We start from the raw sequence: 18,704 nt of genomic DNA, 5'->3' as shown, positions 1-18,704 counted from the left end.
AAAGTTTTGTTGTAAAAAATAAACCCCCGTTTGGGTTGGAAAATAGCTTCTGCCAGCCTGCTCCACGGTCCTGTGGCCGACATGGAGATGGCGGCATGTTTCCAGCTGTTTCAAATCAGGAGAATAAGACACATGTTTATTTGAAGTGTGTCTGATACATGGTTATAGGTATCTCCTATGAGAAGATTCTGTTCTGGAGGAGGAAGATTAATCACTCCCCGTTGCAGAGACAAGCCCATGTTTGGACCTGCCTGCCGATGTGTTTGCTGTGAAACGTCGCCCCAGGGAGGGCAGCTCGTCTCCACCAGCACAAGATGCACTGCAGATAATGCTCATTTAATTAAATCTCATTATGAAAATCCCTTCTTTTGAAGTACGGGACAGAGCTTAAGGAAAGAAGACTAAAAATTTGAACCTTTTTTTTTTTTTTGGCTTGCCAGTCATCAATGGAAAACTCAACCCTGATGGTGGTGGTTTAGTTGCTAAGTCATGTCTAACTCTTGGGACCCCATGGACTGTAGCCCTCCAGGCTCCTCTGTCTATGGGATTCTACAGGCAAGAATCCTGGAGTGGGTTGCCGTTTCCTTCTCCAGAGGATCTTCCCGACCCAGGAATCGAACCTGAGTCTCCTGCATTGCAGGCAGATTCTTTACTGACTGAGCTAACTCAACCCCGATGGTTCATTTCTAAGTACCAGGGAACATCTATTCCTTCCCCTTAACAGTTCAGAGTTCAGAGCACTTGGCCGAGAGCACCGACTTTGCATACTGAACCACAGTGTCTCCATCCTGATTCTTCCACTACTAAGCTGGGCAGCCTTGAGCAAGCTACTGAACCTCTCTGAATTCCTAATACCCTTAACTGTACATGGAGTCGGCCAAGCCTTTCTCATGAAGCTGTGGCCACTGATAGAGCAGGTTAAGCATCTGAGATGCAAGGGGCCCTGGGTGGCAGCTCCTTCCACACTGTGCTTGGCACCGGCAGAGCCCTGGGAACCTGTGGGAACACAGCCCTGGAGCCCCTCTCCTCCCGGGCTGCTCTGCAGCCAGGAACCAGGGACAGGGCCAGCTTCCCCGTGTAGTCAGCCTGGTTCCCTGGTGTCACTGGCCACCAACTCTTCATCATGACACAAACTTCCTGCTCAGCCCGGTCATTAAGCAGTGTATGTAATGTATGTAAGTCAATGGTAACCCGGAAGGAAGAGCCGCTCCTGCCTGCTTCCTGCCTCTGGCCACGGAGACGCTCACCCACCTGATGGTCTGATGCTGCAGGGAGTCGGGGTCCGTGGCATTCACTGTCAGCAGCACACTGCCCACGGAGACGTTCTCCTGCTTGGTCACCATCATGGGGTCCGGGTAGAAAACTGGACTCTCGTTGACGTCCAGGACAGTGATGTGGACAGTGGCCGTGGAGCTGGAGCCGTAGGAGACGTCGGGCACTAGTGGGTCCTCGTTTTCCACTTTGATCAGCAGGGTGTGAAAGGCAGAAATCTCATAGTCCAGAGGCTGGAAGGCAGAGAGGGGGTGCTCAGAACATGGGTCTGCCACAAAAGGTGGGCGCTTTTGCACAGAGGCCCTCTGACAGCCCCTGGGCCGTGCAGACACTCGGGGATGGATCCAGGTTCTGTGGACTAAGAAGTTTTATGCAACTTGGGGCCTTCTTTCAGAAAGAGAGTATGAAACATACAGATACCAAGTTAGATATGGGAGTTGTTGAGGGTTTTAGACTGAGAAATAACCATAGCAATTACATGAGTCTCGGAGATCTGGGTCTCTGGGTGTGAGATCTCTTTGAGTAAGATTCCCTGATGATGCTGACATTAAAAGCCTTCCCACCTGTAGCCTGTGACCCCAAACTCCATCACGCCTGCGGGCTTCAGTGGGTGCATGTTATTCTAGGAGAGTGTCATGCAAGGAAAAGGATTCGGGAGGCTGAGACATGAGGGGTTAAGCTGCAGGGCCCTGCCTCCCCTGAGGGCACTGGGAAGCCTGTGGGGGCATTTTCATTTGGCCTTAAGACTCAGTGGCTCTATTGCCATTTTCTGGGCAGGAGGATGCGATGCCAGATACATGGCAGGCTCTCCCACCAATGAGCAGCCCTGCTGAGGCCCTTTCTAGGTGATTATGCAAAGGGGCTCTGGTGTCTACCTCCTCTGGTGCTGTGTAGACTAACATCAGAGGACATTAAGGAAACCCACTGTAGACATTATGAACGTGGTGGCCTGCCCACCATAAACTGTCACAGACCACATCCACGCTGCCACTTTCCTTCTAAACCATTAGCTGCAGTGCGGGTGACATTTCCTGTTGATGGGAGTGTGTGTGGGGAGACATTTGGGTGAGACAAGGACACAATTTTTATGTCAGTGTTTACCGGGAAAATGAGTTAGCTAACTCATGAGACCTAAGACATAATGGACATTCCTGCTGGGAGGACGAGACTAAAATGAGTCCAGGGAGGTGATTCACACTCAACCAGAAGGAAGGGGATGGCAGTGCAGGCTGTAAGGGATCTGGGAACGTGGGATGGGGTGAGGACTGAAAGAGCTCTGTGGGCACAGGAGGTACAAGGTGTAATCAGAGAGGCTGAGTGGGGGGAACTTTAGGCAGAATTACACTAACTTCTATAATAATTACAGCTAATGTGCAAGCAGCCCACTCCACACCTGTGAAAGCGCATAGATGCACATGTGTGTACACATGCACAGGCCCATACACACACACACACACACACACACACACACACACAAAGTGCTGACCTGGAAATACTTCCTGGTAATAATAGGACTGCCCCTCCCACCCCCACCTAGAACTCCTCCCATCAGGGTGAGTGTTAGGGTGTTAAGCCCTAACAGATACAAAGCTGTTGGTACCCAGGAGCTATACTGTGGTTCCCTCCCTGGAATACAAGAATAATTTACCACTGCTGCCTCCTTTCTAATAACAGATCTCTGTCCTGCCCAAGTGAAGCCCCAAATATGCAAGCCCATGAAGGACTCTGCATTTTGGCTAGTGTTCCAGGTGACTCGTGTAGATGTGGACATTTCAGACTCACAGCATGGTGGGTCAGAGGGGGAGTGTGGGGATAGGAGGACACTGTGCTCCAGTCCAGCTTTGCTTGTATTTTATTTCACTCAAGCCACAGCAAACAGGCTGGGAGAACTGCGCTCCTGTAGGGTTTACGTGGGGATGTATGTTTACCCAAGCTTTGTCTTACAGCTGCAGGTCTGGAAAACTGCCTGCCACCTTTTATGGACCCTGGATGAGATGCAGACAACAGCCAGAGGCTGTGTTATTTTACGGTTTTCGCGGCCTTGAAACTGCAGTGCTGAGCGTAGGGCAGTGTCAGGATCTCCAGGGAGTCCTGACGAGGGAAGAGGAGTTGGGAACTCGCAGAGCTGCTCTTTGCAGGCAGATGTTTGGGGTTCAGTTTGGACCAAGTTCTGAAAAGGGCAGGCTTGGGAGAAACCCAGAGCCCTTGTCCTCCTAACAAAGCAGGAAGCGTCTCTAAAATCTGACATTCTCACTGGGTTCTACCCCCAGTGGCATTATGGAACTTTGCTGATGCAAATGTTTATACAGCCTGGCTAGGCTGAATAATGACCCCACCCCTAGTATGTCCATATTCTAATCCTTGGAACGTTACCTTACATGGCAAAAGGGACTTTGCAGATGTGATTAAACTAAGGACCTTAACTGGGGACAGAAGCCTGAATTACCCAGGTGGGCTCAACGGAAACATAGGGAGCCTTGAAAGAGGGAGGCAGGAAAGTCAAAGGAAGGAGCAGATGTGGCGATGGAAGCAGGGGTCAGAGTCAGAGAGATGAAGACGCTAGGGCACTGCTCTGAAGATGCTGGAAGGGGCCACGAGCCAAGGGATGCTCCAGAAGCTGGGAAGGATGAGGACACAATTCCACTTTCCCCTGCTGTCCCCGGAGCCTCCAGCAGGGGCCAGCCACACCACCTGCAGCCCCGTGAACCTGGTTTTGGACTTTTAAGCCTCCATGTTGGCGGTCACTGTTAGAGCAGCCACTGGAAACACACACAGGCACCAAGTGCCCATCACTTATGAGCTGGTGACTTCCTCACAACAGCCTGGAGAGGCGGGCTGTCCCGGCACCTCGTTTCACAGATGAGGAAACCGAGGCACAGAAAACAGTTACGCATCTTAGGTGAGGACACACAGGGAGTAGGTGGCAACGTTCCTGCTTTGTCCACTCACTTGGCTGCCGTAAACACAGCTGCTTCCTGCTTCTCAGGCAAACTGCTTCAGCCCCCAGAAAAGAAGCTATATTCCGCAGATGGCCTGGTCTGGCGGCAGCTCTCCCAGAACCTCCCAGACCCCTTCCTCCAGGACATGGGGACCACCAGCCACTCACGCTCTGCTGCCTCCCCCTCCCTCCCACGTTGCTAAGCCCTCCCTTTCCATTGTGGTCACATGTCCTTCCCAGACTCCCCGCAGCAGAGAGCGGTCAGCATGCAGGGCCACGTGCTCACAGGCAGTTTCACACTGAGGATCACCCCGTGTGTAATTATCTGCTGTGTTTAAGAGAGTAATCCAGACTCTGCTAAGAAAGATTGAGAGGAAATGTGATAATCCACAATTTGAGTATGGATCTTTAGGAAACCTTCACAGGTCCCATTTTTGCATATCTTTGATAATTAACTATGAAATGTCTGGAGAATGTGTTTTAAGGTTCCATGCAAGTTTAAGATTTTTGGAACCTGTGGAACGGGCTGGTTTTAAGGCTGTGAGGGTAAAAGCACTCCCTCAAGCGGGAGACTTTCTCTATTTTAATTCCGGGAGGGGGAGACTGGGGCTGATTTATCCTCAGCTGGGGGCCCTGGGTGCTCAGGCAAGGAAGGAGGAGCACTGGAGGCACCCTTACTTTGACGACGGACAGCATCCCCTCGTTGGTCTGAGGGTTGGTGTGGATCTCGAAGCTCTGCCCCGGGTTCCCGTTGATGATGGTGTAGGCGGCCCTCCACGCACCCGTGGTGGGATCGTCCTTGTCCTCAACTGTCAAGTTGACAATAACTCCCATGGCTCCTTCCTCGACTGTGGCTTGAAACTGTAAACAAACAAAGCAGACCATAACTGTCACTATTTTGGGAAAACACCACCAACATAGCGAAGACCAGTGATGGCGCTCCTGTGACATGCCTGGTACGGGGCACGTTACCCCCAGCGTCTCATTAAATATTAAAGCAAAACAGAGGAAGACCATGACGCTGTGCTCTGCCGACAGATGACAGGCTTCAGGTTCTGGCAGCAGCCCTACGTGGGGCCATGAGCCTGAATTCTCATCAGGGGATGTTGGTCAGAGCTTGCCTGGGCTCACTGGAGGTGAGTGTTGAGAGAAGAGCTGTGCCTCCTCTGGGCCCCCTTCTCTCTCCCCACCTGGATGCAGATGACCACGAGGCCCAAGGGGAAGGTGGAGCCAAAGGAGGGACTGCGCTAGGGACCCTGAGGCACCATGAGGAGGTGGAGGGAAGCCCGTCCTGAACTGCTGTTGAGTGAGACCCAGACCTGGACTGAGTCTGAGCCTTTATGCATCTGTTCTTGCAGCTCTGTTACCGAATGTTAGCCTGTGTGCCCAGTGCACAGCGAGGCCAAATGACATCAAGATGTCAGAGTCTGGAGCAGAGACAAGTGTATTGAGGTCCCTGCAAGGAGATGGCTGGCTCATGCCTTAAAAACCGCAAAATTCTGGAAAGCTGTCAGCAAAACCCTTTTCTAGGAAAGGTGCAGGAAGGGCATGGGTAGTTGTTGCAAACGTCTTGCTGTCAGATCCTTTGCTCTTGAGGTCAGGTGTTCCTGTAAACCTCCACAAAAACAAATGTTATTCTCTGTTCTGACAAGTAAGGACAAAGTCCTAAGGCTCAACTTTCACCCTCCGAGGTCTAGGGCCTGGGTTAGAGGAGGGGATCCCTCTGAGGACCAGTTACCACCCCCACCATACCTTCATCCAGCACCAAGTATAGGTCCTCGCACCAGCACCCAGGCCTTGCTGAAGAGGCAGATCTCAGCTGGCAGCTCCCTCAGGGCCTGGTACTCAGACCCTGCCTGGCTGTCATCACAGGGGAGCCAGGAGCCCAGGACCCAGCTAGCCCTCAGGGTCCTCAGGCCACTCAAATAGGGTGGGGGGAGGGGAGGGTCCCGGGGACCCACGCAGACAGATGGCTACTGCCATTAGGTCCTGGAGAAGGGGACGGGAAAGAGGAGCTGCCTCAAAGCCGCGGCCTGGCCAGTGGGTGTCTGTGGTGAGGGCCCTGGAGCCCTGCAGATCATGGCCCCCAGCCTGTCCCTCGGGACCCCCAGCTCACCACCAGCCAAGGCCAGGGAGGGCCCTGGGAAGAAGGCTGTTCACCTGCCTCTTACCACGCTCTCCCTTGGAGGACACCACCCGGCCAACGGTTGGCCCAGCGGGACCTCTAAGGCCACACTAAGGGCCTTGTGCTAACCCTCGGAGCTTAAGGTCTCATGGTAAGTTGCACAGAAATGACTGCATGGCCGCTTCTCCCCTAGTACAGCCCCACCCACCCTGAGGACAGGTGACTGGATACCAGAACGCTCTCGCTCATACATGGAAGGGCTGGCATTGGAGCCCTAGAGTTTGACTCCAGAGCGTGACTGTACCATCTTCTCTAATGAAGGGAGCCAGCTTCATCCTTCCTACCCCTGGCCCAACCTAGCAGGACTTTAGAAAAGCATTTTCTAAGGAAACATATAAATCAACTGTTTGGAGCTTTGTTGTACTTTTGTTTTTATTGTAATACATCTCAAATGTTTCTTGCAAGTCGGCGTGGTGAAAAAATAAATCAATAAATGAAAACTCAGTTTTCTCATAGACTGCGTTTCACAAGCCATCATTATTAACACATTCCTTTGAGCTGGAAGCGTAAAGTATTGTTTTGATGCTTACCCCTGACACACTACAGGTGAATAGTAATCTGTTTGCAAATATTATATAAGCAAGTAATGCCAATAAGCTGACAAGAAGAAGAAGAAATATCCTGGAATTTCAATTAGTAGGAAAGAGAACCTAAAGACAGTAAGACAATGTCAGAAGGCCCTGATGTTCAAAGAGAAGTAATTTGAGAAATGAAGTCCCGAAAGCGGTGGCTGATTAATTGACTTGCAAATCATTAATCAGAAGCCGTAATCTTGATGCCTTGGGGGAGACAAGCTGGGGATGGGAACTCATTCGTCTCTCACACCTCAGTGAACCTGGGTAGGTTGTCTCGCTTCCCTACAAGCGGTGCTGGGAAATTCTTAGAACACACACACCGGATGGAGAGGAGTTGGAGTGAAGGGGACGTGGAGGGTGCTGTCACATAGAAACAGCTCCAGGAGACAATGATTTTGACTGGATTCCTGAGTCTTGTTTAAGTTAGTGCTACCTTCTATCTTCCCCACATTCTCCCAAAATTATGAAATTCCAGAGCTTGAAATCAGACTGGTGGTTCCTAGTCCTGTTAGAGTCTCCTTGAGGGCTTTTTAAAAACACTTTTTTTTTTTTTTAACTAACCCTATTCCAATTCAGTTGATTTGGGGTTAGGCCGGAGAGTCAGTATTTTCTTGACCTGCACAGATAATTCTATTGATAATATGCAGTTTGGGTGGAGAAGAAAGACAGTTCAAGGCCAAGGATGACCGAGGTGAGGATGTGAGAGCCCGCTCTGTGCACTGTGAGGCTGCCTGGGTGCCGTGTAGAGCGGCCGGCAGTGCATCTGGGGACAGCAGGAAGGAGTGCTGTGATCGTCTACTGCTGTCTGCCGTGTGCCTGGGAGCAGAACATGGTGGCACATACGCTGCTGGACTCTGCAGGTTGCAGAGGAAGAAGCAGGCTTGGAGGAGGAAGGAAGAGCTTGGTCCAAGGTCACCGAGTGAGCCGCAGGTCACATCCAGATCTGGACTGCAGTAACATCTGCTTTCCACAAGTTCTGTTACTCATGCCCACTCAAGATCCCCATTGCCTGCCCCAGCCTAGTGAGGGTCATTAGGGAAGAATTCCCTGAGAACTGAACGAAGACGAAAAGTTAGTGAGGTGAGAGGTGAGAGTCCTCCTGGATCTGAAATGGCAGGTGCAGAGGCTAGTGGTCGAGGGAGCACGGGGCCTTTGTGGAGCAGAGGGGAGGTGTGTGTGGCTGGAGAGAACCTTCTGCTCTTGAACTATGGGGGAGGAGACAGTCAGATGATGCAGAGCCTTGCCAGCCAGGGAAAGGCATTTAGAATTTACCTTGAGAGCAAAGTGAGGTCTAATCAAGGAACTGGAATATGTTTAAATCAACTCCTGAGAGAACTCAGAAAAAAAAATCTTTAAATATAGAAAACATTCAACACAATTATTATAGTCTCTGTTAAGACCATTATCTGATTCTTGCATAAACTATAAAGCCAGTTTCCTTGAGCATCCATTTAGAAACTCATTACTGCTTAATTAAATACTCATTCTATTAATTCTATTCAATGTTTTAACCCCATTATGTAATTCAAGAATGGAAAATTAAATAGATTAAAACGAAATAGTACCATTTTATATTTCTAGAGCAATGCTCATTTTGTGATTTAAAAACAATAGACAGACATTAATTTACCATACCAGAGCAGGAGGAATTATTGATTATAACATTACTTCATTTAATTGGAAAAAATAGATAAAGTTACTTTCTGTTAAACTGTGCTGTAAATCAAGTATGAGATGTAAAACATGTTTTTACACAATCAGTGTGGGTGACTGGCTTGGGACATACTGAGTTTCATTAGCTCTGTCTTGCAATTCAGAGCTGAGTTATTTCATTTTCTTTTCTCTGATAAGGTGAGGTGAGTTCTGTGATGGACACTTAGGAAGAGACTACCTGGACTTGCCACAAAGGTCATCCACCATCAGGGGAAGAGGGACTTGCATTTTAATTTACACTGAGAATGTACGCTCTTCCTCATAGAGCAAAGAGTTGCTTGTTAAGGTTAACCTGGAAGATGGAAATGACGGTCAGCAGACTAGAATGCCACATATGGGGAGAAGTGACAGCTCATGACTTTAAGGGACAGGACACAAGAAAGGCTGCTTGCTTAATTGCTGGAGTCCAGATTCAGTTTAGTTCAGTTCAATCGCTCAGTTGTGTCTGACTCTTTGTGACCCCATGAACTGCAGCATGCCAAGCCTCCCTGTCCATCACCAACTCCCAGAGTTCGCTCAAACTCATGTCCATCAAGTCGGTGATGCCATCCAGCCATCTCATCCTCTGTCATCCCCTTCTCTTCCTTCCCTTAATCCCTCCCAGCATCAGAGTCTTTTCCAACGAGTCAGTTCTTTGCATCAGGTGGCCAAATACTGGAGTTTCAGCTTTAGCATCAGTCCTTCCAAAGAACACAAAGGGCTGATCTCCTTTAGAATGGACTGGTTGGATCTCCTTGCAGTCCAAGAGACTCTCAAGAGTCTTTTCCAGCACCACAGTTCAAAAGCATCAATTCTTCAGCACTCAGCTTTCTTCACAGTCCAACTCTCACATCCATACATGACCACTGGAAAAACCATAGCCTTGACTAGATGGACCTTTGTTGGCAAAGTAATGTCTCTGCTTTTTAATATGCTATCTAGGTTAGGAGTCCAGGTTCATGAGCTGCCAACCCTGGGGTTTCATGGAGAACTGATGCTGAATTCAAAAGGATGGGATAGAGTTGGCTGGGCCCTGGCTTTGAGAAAATTAAAAGATAAGGCCCTGTAAAGTTTTACACACTTAAGTTTCTATTTGTGAGGATAAAAGGGTGATGGAGACATCATTAGAAACTGAGCTTGGAAACTCTTTTATGAGTCTGTATTTACATAAAGGATGCAGCTTGTTGGAAAAAATCTAATATCTGGCTGATAACCTATTGGGTAGAAACCACGATTGCTGTAAATAAGATCATGTGTTTAAGGATCTTGGCACGTTGCCTGGCATAGAGTAAAAGGAATCAATATTTGTTAGCAGTGGTGATGATGATTGATTTCATTCTGTCTCATATCAAATTCTTACTTGTGAATTGGAGAATAAGGCTCAAAGCCCTGTGGTTCTTTCTCTTCTTATCACAGTCTGCCTTCTAAAGTGGTTGTTTTGTGTAGATCTCTTATTTCCCTGGATGGGTGTGGAAGAAGCTCTTTGCTTTTCAATCTTATAGACCTGACCCTTACACCCTTACTTATCCTTGTCTTGCTGTTTAGCAACAAGGCAAATGATGTTAACTTATTGCACCCACATTTAGAAGGGACAGCTGCACCAGATATCTGGTTTCCTTCTATCTATAATTAGGATTCATCTTTGGACAGAAAGATGCAAGACCTTGCTTAAATAAATACTCATTAAATGTCTACTGAATGTCAGGGGGTCTGCCAGGCACAGGATGTATAGCAGTCAGTGAGAGGGACACCATTCTCTCTTCCCTCGGGGGCTTATAGCTCAGGAGACTGACACATTTTCTCCTGGTCAGTCCCTTTCCTTATACACACTGCTCACCCATGGCATATCCAAACAGTTTGATTTCTACCATTTCTCCACTGTCATATATCCCAGGCTGCACCTGTGGCCAATTATGGGTGCTTCTGTGTTTGGACATGATTTAGTTTCCAGCTAGTGGTCATTTTAATAAATGGTGCTGGGGCCACTGGATAGCCAGGTGGAAAAACAATGGATCTTGATCCCTACCTCACGCCATACAGAAACTGTGAAATGTAAAACAATAAACGTTTTAGAAGAAAACATGGGAGGCTATTTTAATTCAGCTCACAGATAATGTTATGTGTACCTTATAATATCAGTTCAGTTCAGTTCATTCACTCAGTTGTGTTCGACTCTTTGCGATCCCATGAACCTCAGCACGCCAGGCCTCCCTGTCCGTCATCAACTCCCAGAGTCCACCCAAACCCATGTCCATTGAGTCGGTGATGCCATCCAACCATCTCATCCTCTGTTGTCCCCTTCTCCTCCTACCCCCAATCTTTCCCAGCATCAGGGTCTTTTCAGATGAGTCAGCTCTCTGCATCAGGTGGCCAAAGTATTGGAGTTTCAGCTTCAACATCAGTCCTTCCAATGAACACCCAGGACTGATCATATATATATGTAATATAATGTTAAATATTTAAAATATATATAATGTAAAAGTATAAAAGGTAAATGTATATATAATGTACACACAATATATGTATATATAACATGCACAAACATAACATAGACAATACTTAAATAAAAATTTAATGTGTAGAATTCTACATAAAGTTTATTCAGTATTTTAAGAAGACTTTATGTCTAAGAAGTGATTAACAAGAGAGACCCACAAGGGACTCTGAATTGCTTGGCTGAGGACCACCTGCTCATCTGCCAGCCCTCAAGACAACTGTACCTACTGAGTCCTTTCAGCTCACACTCCCAATGTGCCTTGTCCACACGTCCTCTTCTCCTGTTTTATTTGGAGCAAATCCCAGACACACCACTGAATCTGTAAACATTTCAGTGTTTATTGGTAAAAGTTAAAAACTCTCTTTAAGAAAACAGAATCAAAGTCCTTCCTTGATCCAACTAACATTAATTTCCTATACTGACAGTTACTGTGATTTCTTCGCTTTACTAAAAGTACTTGCATGTTGTCTCTACTGTGGGTGGAGAGAGTGCCGTGTAGCCGTGGTAAAGGGCAGTTAGTGATGCACCTCTTAGGCTTCTCCACAAGCATTTTCTCAGTTAAATGTTTCAAGCTACCCTGACTAAACAGGTGAGGAAATGGAAAAACTGAACACGGAAAGAGTTCCATGATAATAAAGAATAGCAGCTTAACGAAAAAGAAACATGATCTGAGGGAGAGGACTCTCCATGTGCGGTTCTTGGTCCGGGAGAGCAGATGGGCACATCCTCCAGTGCGTGTGACCCACCTGCCCTGGGGAGCCCTGGGCCTGGAGGAGAACTGTGTGTCTCCCAGGAGGGCTGTGTCCAGGGTACTGTTCAGGGAGAGGAAAGACCAAGTGTCCCGCAGAAGCAGGGGGATGAGCCAACGGGCAGGAGGGGGAAAAGGCGTTTACTGCGTGCTCCCGCCCCTTCAGGGCACCCTCTTTTGTGTTGATTCATTTTCTTGGCGGAGAAAGCCATTTTCATGGCTGCTGCAGACACAGAGGGGGTGCTGGGTACCCAACTTCTGAGGAAGATGCCTGGCCATGCTCTGGCTCCCTGGTGCCCAACAGCCCAACAACTTTGGTTTGCACACCTCCGCCACACGACCTCACCTACTGAAGTTCCTCAAATCTGCCAATTACAGACCCACAATGCAGCTAAAATATTAGTTTTTAGGAAGAAGTAACTCAAGTACTAAAACATGCTTTTTCTCCTCAAAACAAAACGAAAAGACAAGAGTCACTGAAGACTGGCAGAAAAGCTATGCTGTTGGGCAGGGTTCTCAAACCATGTTCCTCAGAACAAAGTGAGATGGTGCAGGAGTCCCACCAGTGTATCAAGTATTTTCCTCTAAACAAGAAAGACAGAAACTGCCCGAGGAATCTGTTAACTGTATTTTATCTGTTTTGTATATTAGAGCTGTTGTCTAAGATTTTGCTTGGAAAAAAGTTTTGCAGCTAAAAAGAAATTTGAAAAGCACTGCCTTAGGGAACTGATGAAATAAATATTACATTTGATGGTGAGAGAAAAACAAAAACCAAGGAGCAAATATGCCTGCATTGTTTTTTTTCTGCAAATGCCCTGCGTGGAAACTTTATTTCATCTGACATTAACATCTCTTCTTCAATTGAGCTTCTTGTCTTAAAAAAAAAAATGAAAGAAAAGGCCAAATACATATGTTCATTTAATGAGATGATTGGAAATAATTTAATTTTGAGAAGCAAAGAGATTTTCTGCAGGGATACATGTTCAACCACAAGCATTTGAACCTGAATGAAGAAGGACTTTTTTTTTTTTAACAATAGCATGGTCTGCTCTAAGGACTTTAGAATTTGGTTTATGCAATTCCACAAGTTTAGAGGAGGGGAAAGTGCAGTGAAATGAGGAAGTTCTGACCCACCTCTACCTCACGGGTAAATTCTGCGACTTCTGGGTCCTGGCTTGGTTATCTGAGATGTAGAGTATCAGGACAGCAGGAGTTCAGAACACTGACCGCACATCAGAAACACTCGAAATCTGCTTAGTATCTGGGATCCCACCCACATTCAGAGATCTTCCCTGGGTGGGGCTAGGTATTTGCATGTCTAAAAACTCCGCCAATATGATTCTGATGAAGGAGGGTGAGAACAGCTGCTTGAAATGACTCCTAAGGCCACCTCCTCGTGTTAGGATCAAGCTTTAAACCAATCTTAGGGATCCGTTCCGGTGTGTGTAGGTCCTAGCAGATGTTGGGAGGGCCAAAGGATGCCACTGGGTGGCAGGGATCATCCTTGAGATTTCTTGCAGTCTCTGCTCTAGGAGCCTATCAGGGTTGCTTACAGACCAACAGAATACATTTGCCAATGAAAATCACAGGGCTATCTCCTGAGGTTATGGTTTTCATCATCCCAAGCAGAAATCCTGTATCCATTAAGCACTCATTCCACTCCTCTGCCCGTCCCAGCCCCTGACAACCACTAATCTACCTCCTGTCTCTATGGATTTACTCTTCTGGCATTTTATAGAGATGGAATCACATAATATGTGGTCTTCTCTGTCTGGCTTCTTTCAATTAGTATAGTATGTTCAAGGTCCATCCGTGTTGTAACCTGTGTCAGTACTTTGTTCTTTTTCATGGTTACATAATGTTCCACTGCATGACGGACCATGTTTTATCTATCCATTCTTCTACTAATCAACATGTGGGCTGTTTCCACTTCTTGACTGTTGGTAAATGTTGCTCTGAATATTCATGGACACGTTTTCATGTGGACATATGTTTTCATTCTCTTGGGCAGATGCCTAGGAGCAGAATTGCTGGGTCACATGGTGACTCTGTGAGTGAGGCAGTGGGGATTTATGTCATTTATCAACATGCACAGAGTCCTTGGTCTGTACCTTCTAAACATGTGAGGCTGTGTACTGTTTGCCGGCTTCTCAGAGCTCACTGCCCCCTTGTCCCATGTGAGGAGAGGCAATTTGGGGCTGGAAGCTTTCCTCTTTGAACACAGGAGGGGCTGGGAAGGAGGAGAACCTTTGAGAGCCATGTCTCCTTGGACTAATCCACTAAAGCAGCCTCCTTTACCTATTTGATGTGGTGTTGCTCAGCTTAATGTAGAGATGAGCTGGGCACCCTGGAGTTCACAGAGAACAAGCCCTGCTTCGTGCGTGCCCCTTGCAGCTGTTTCTAACTAGAGGAAGTACATCTTTAATCTCCTGAGCAGTAGGAGAATCGACACACTTGGTTAGGCTCCTGATGCTAATGCTCCAGTACAAATAAGGACAAGAGAAACCTTCTGCTTTCATTACAAGAGATTTGTACAAATTCACACTTGGAATTGACTTATAGCTTCTAATTTATATTTAAATCCCAAATGTCGTAGTCAGAAGAAACTGCTCTAAATCCATTATCCATGTCTGCACCATTGATTCCTGTTTCAAATAGACCCCAGGGGCCCACTTGTAATTCCCATTGGCACCTCCGTGTATTTCTTCCCAGAGGTGGCTTGTAGAGCATCTGAGAACATCCGAGTCCCATGGGGAGAAGAGATGGATGAGAATTGTTCCTTTGGGAATCAGACCCAGTGAGACAGGGAGGATTAGGAAAATCATCCTCTGTCCCTTCTGGGTTCTGATCTTGGGTGGAGCCACACTGGAGTCTGTGGGAGAGAGGTGCCGAGGTCCATCTTTCACATTGAAAAGAATGAATGACGGAAAGTTACTCATGTTTAACACCCCCACGAGGCTCTACCACCTATTGGTTGTGTGACCTTGGCCAAGTCACTTAACTTCTCTGTATCTTGATTTTCTCATTGGCACAATGAGAAAAAATAATAGTACCTACCATTATAGGATCATGATTACTAAGGAAGAATATTTATAAATGTTGAGATGAACGCCTGACACGTAGTAAGCAATAGAGGCACATTGTTATAATGAACACAGACAGAAAGAATAAAGAAACGACGTTGGTTACAGTACACATCATTATAAGGAATGTGACCGGAGAAATAAACTTTGCTCTTCTGGGCTTTTTGTTGTCATTTCTACAGGAGCCTAGTCTTGCTAAATAAATATTTCTGACAATATAACTTTCCTTTGTTATATAAACTACTTAGAGTTGGTGTCACGTATCATCAGGGGTGTCCTGAGCAGTAGAACGCTTTAGTTCCTAACTGTATTTTTAATCTAGTGCAGGATTTCTCAGGCTCAGTGCTAGTGACATTTTGGGCTGGATAATCATTGGTTGAGGGGGTGCCCTGTACATGATGCTGAGTGTCACCCCTGGCCTCTACCCACCAGGTGCCAGGAGCACCCAAGTCGTAGCAATCAGAAATGTGTGCAGACATTGCTGGGTGTCCCAGAACGGTGTGTGTATGTGTGTGTACAGTCCTCCCTGGCTGAGAATCACTGATCCAGCTAAACCAGGTCAGGGGCTCCCTAACGAGTATCAGCCTGTAAGTGCAGCCCACAGATCCCCCAGGGCAAGGTTTATCAGCAACTTGGTCCTAGACTCAAGTTGCATGGGAAAACACTGAAATAGCATAATAACATTTTCCAGAGTAACTAAATCAGACTTTGCCAGAAAAACATTCAAGGGTAAAACTAAAGACTATAATTACTATGAAAATTATTGATGTAGTTTTCATTACTCCACAATTTTTGAATTAGCCACTGATAATCCCTTTTATAAAAGAAGAAAGGTGGTTTTTCTTGCATTTCCTTCTTCCTGACACTTGCCTGCCTCTCGCTTTTCCATAAACACATTTGTGCCTGTGAGTGCCAAGTAGACTCAGGTGCAGCAGAGATCAGGGGCTTCCAGGGAGCGAGGCAGCCCTGTCACTCATGGGGCTTTCTCAATGGGCCTCAGAAAACCAGAAAAGAGGGATCTTTTCCCCCCATTTGGCCCCGTTGGAACTGTGTTCAGACTCAACAGTGAAGAATTACCAGCTGTGGTCCATTTTCCCCTCCCTGTTCTCCAGACCCTTGCTACTTGAGGTGTGGTCCCTGGCCCAGGGTTGGCATCACTTGTGAGGTAGTTAGAAACGTAGGATCTGGGGCCCTGGGACAGACCTTCAGAGTCAGACTCCAGATGATTCGCCGCTACATCACATCTCTGACCTCTTCTCTTGACCTTTCAGCCTACCCTTGGCAGCTTGGTCTTTGCTAAGGGGCAAGAAAGATCAAAACATAGGTGCCTTGTACATCCGGCATCCCAGCCTGGAGCTGAGAGGCTAGAGGGGACTGTTTCCATCCTGTTCAAGGTGGACTTCTCCCCCACGCCCCATCCCCTTTCCACCTTCAACTCCTGTCCTGCTTTCCTACCTGCCAACGTGCCCGCCTCTCAAGTCGATAAATGTGTCCCAGACTCTCCAATTAAAAAGCAGAACAACAAAACATGCACAGGGACGCAAAAGCCTCCCTCCTTTCCACTGTGCTCACTCCCTTCGCAAAAGAGGCCTGTACTTTCTCACCTCCCTGTGTGTGGTGAAAGTACTAAATCCATTGAAAATTGCTGGGAGGGTTGGGGAGCACAAAAATAAGGACTGCAGAAGAAAAAAAAAAAAGGACTGAAAATGTATTTTCAATCCAGGAACAATACAGTCAGTGATTGTTGAGGTATAACTACATGAGAAAACATGCTGTTCAGAACCCTCATCAGGCCTGTTGAATAGCTGCCAAGGAGGCGTTTCATGAAACTCACACGCAACAGGCAAGACAGAGTCCTGCCTTTCCCTGCGAGGGAGGGCCGTATGGAGCCCTCTGCACGTGAATGTGGGAAACGGTGGCTTCTCAGCGCTAAGGGCCTTTATGTAAAAAGGTGACGTCTTCCAGCTTGATTCTTCCCTCCTTAGTGACAGGGTGGCTTCCCTGGGGGCCCAGCGGTAAAGAATCCACCTGCCAATGCAGGAGATGCGGGTTTGGTCCCTGGGTCAGGAAGATTTCCCTGGGGAAGGGAATGGCAAGCCACTCCAGTGTTCTTGTCTGGAGAATCCCATGGACAGAGGAGCCTGGCGGGACACAGTCTGCAGGGTTGCAGAGAGTAGTGACTAAACCAGGACAACAAAGTGACAGGGTGGGATAGCAGGAACTGCCAGGTAGCACAGGAGACCATGCAGGAGATGAGAGGACCTGAGGAGAGAGGAGAGAGCGGGGACTGAGAGACACACGGAAATAAAGAGGCGGCGGGAGAAAGAGGGAGCTGGTGGCGGCAGGCGGAGCTGGGAAAGAAGGCAGGGAAATGCATTGCTGCGCGCGCAACGAAGAGTCAGAGAAAGGGAGATGACAGAGAGGGAGAGAGAAAGAGAGATAAGGAAGATAGAAATAAATAGCACAGGAAGTAAAGGCAGGAGATGGAGAGAGAGAGAAGGAGAGATAAGTAAGATAGAAATAAGTAACACAGGAAGTAAAGGCAGGAGAAAGAGATAGACAGAGGGGGAGACAGAGAGGTGGGGGTGGCTAAAGGGCTTGCTTTTTCTCAAATAAGAAAATCTGGGCAATCTGCATTCCAGGATTCCCACCTTCCAAGGGCTTGTGCCAGTGGAAGCTGAAGACAGAGATCTCCGTGTCAATAGAACCCGGTGGCTGAAGCCTCCAGTCTAAGCACCTGGAGCAACTGCAGAGGGAGCAACTGAGGATTCTGTGGCTCAGCCTGGACCCCTGGGAGGAGGGGTGAAGGTGCCCACTGGCCAACCAACCCCCAAAGAATGGACGCTGGTTGGTGTGTTCTGGGTCCTGGGCATCACTTCTATGATAACCACCAGGAAGCGCAGTCTTTTTACAACAGTTTCTAAAATCAGTGCTTTAGACACAATTGGATATGATCAAAATGATTCTTGCGTGTGTGTGTGCTCAGTTGCTCAGTCGTGTCTGACTCTTTGCAACCCTGTGGACTGTAGCCCACTAGGCTCCACTGCCCATGGGATTTCCAGGCAGAAATACTGGAGTGATTTGCCATTTCCTTCTCCAGGGGATCCTCCTGACCCAGGGATCGAACCTCTATCTCCTGCATCTCCTGCATTGGCAGGTGGGTTCTTTACCATTCAGCCACCAGGGAGGCCCAGATGATTCTTAAAAGTCTCCAAAAGTATCCACATGAAAGGCTCTCGCAGTCCTGGGAGGCTTGTTCTCCTCTTGGGCCACCTTGTATGAAGAATCCACATGTGACTTTGAGAACACACAGGCAGATGTGTGTAAGTTAAATGTCTGGATGGTGAGTCGTGTTTCATTAACCCCACACAGGTCCTTCCAAGGGGTGGATTTGATTCTCATGAACTTATCTTTCTGTTGCCTTTGCAAACATTTAAGAAGAGGTTGTGAACTGGGGAACAAATCAAAATTTGTGGTCTTTGGCCTCCAGTTGCCTAATGTGAAGTTTGTGTTTATGGAGCATCTCAGAAGGCCTGCCCATGGCAAGAGACCGTAAGAGGCATGGTAGCTGGTAACTTTCTGGGCCCAGGTGTGGCTGACCAGCCAAGGGGACATCTAAAGGGAATCTCTTCCTTTTGGCTGGAGAAGCTCCCCAGTCTCTTCCCTAAACAGCACTCTGCTAATGGCTTCCACTCTGAACAACATTTCTTCACA

At 47.6% G+C, this 18,704-nt stretch overlaps 1 protein-coding gene across 3 annotated transcripts in view; it reads right to left on the bottom strand.

The window, feature by feature from the left end:
* Nucleotides 1–18,704, bottom strand: part of CDH13 (cadherin 13) — a 1,055,068-nt gene that overhangs the window by 88,922 nt on the left and 947,442 nt on the right. For all 3 annotated transcript variants that reach the window (XM_044931221.2, XM_025269790.3, XM_044931222.2), the window contains 2 exons: nt 4,889–5,071; nt 1,252–1,505 (listed from right to left, as the gene is read on the bottom strand). In XM_044931221.2, coding sequence (XP_044787156.2) covers nt 1,252–1,505; nt 4,889–5,071 — 437 coding nt within the window. The remainder of the gene's footprint in view (nt 1–1,251; nt 1,506–4,888; nt 5,072–18,704) is intronic.

This window comes from Bubalus bubalis, chromosome 18 (genome assembly GCF_019923935.1).
Source record: "Bubalus bubalis isolate 160015118507 breed Murrah chromosome 18, NDDB_SH_1, whole genome shotgun sequence".
Classification (NCBI taxonomy): Eukaryota; Metazoa; Chordata; class Mammalia; order Artiodactyla; family Bovidae; genus Bubalus; species Bubalus bubalis.
Note: the sequence above shows the minus strand (reverse complement) of the source record. Positions and strands in the feature narration are given on the sequence as shown.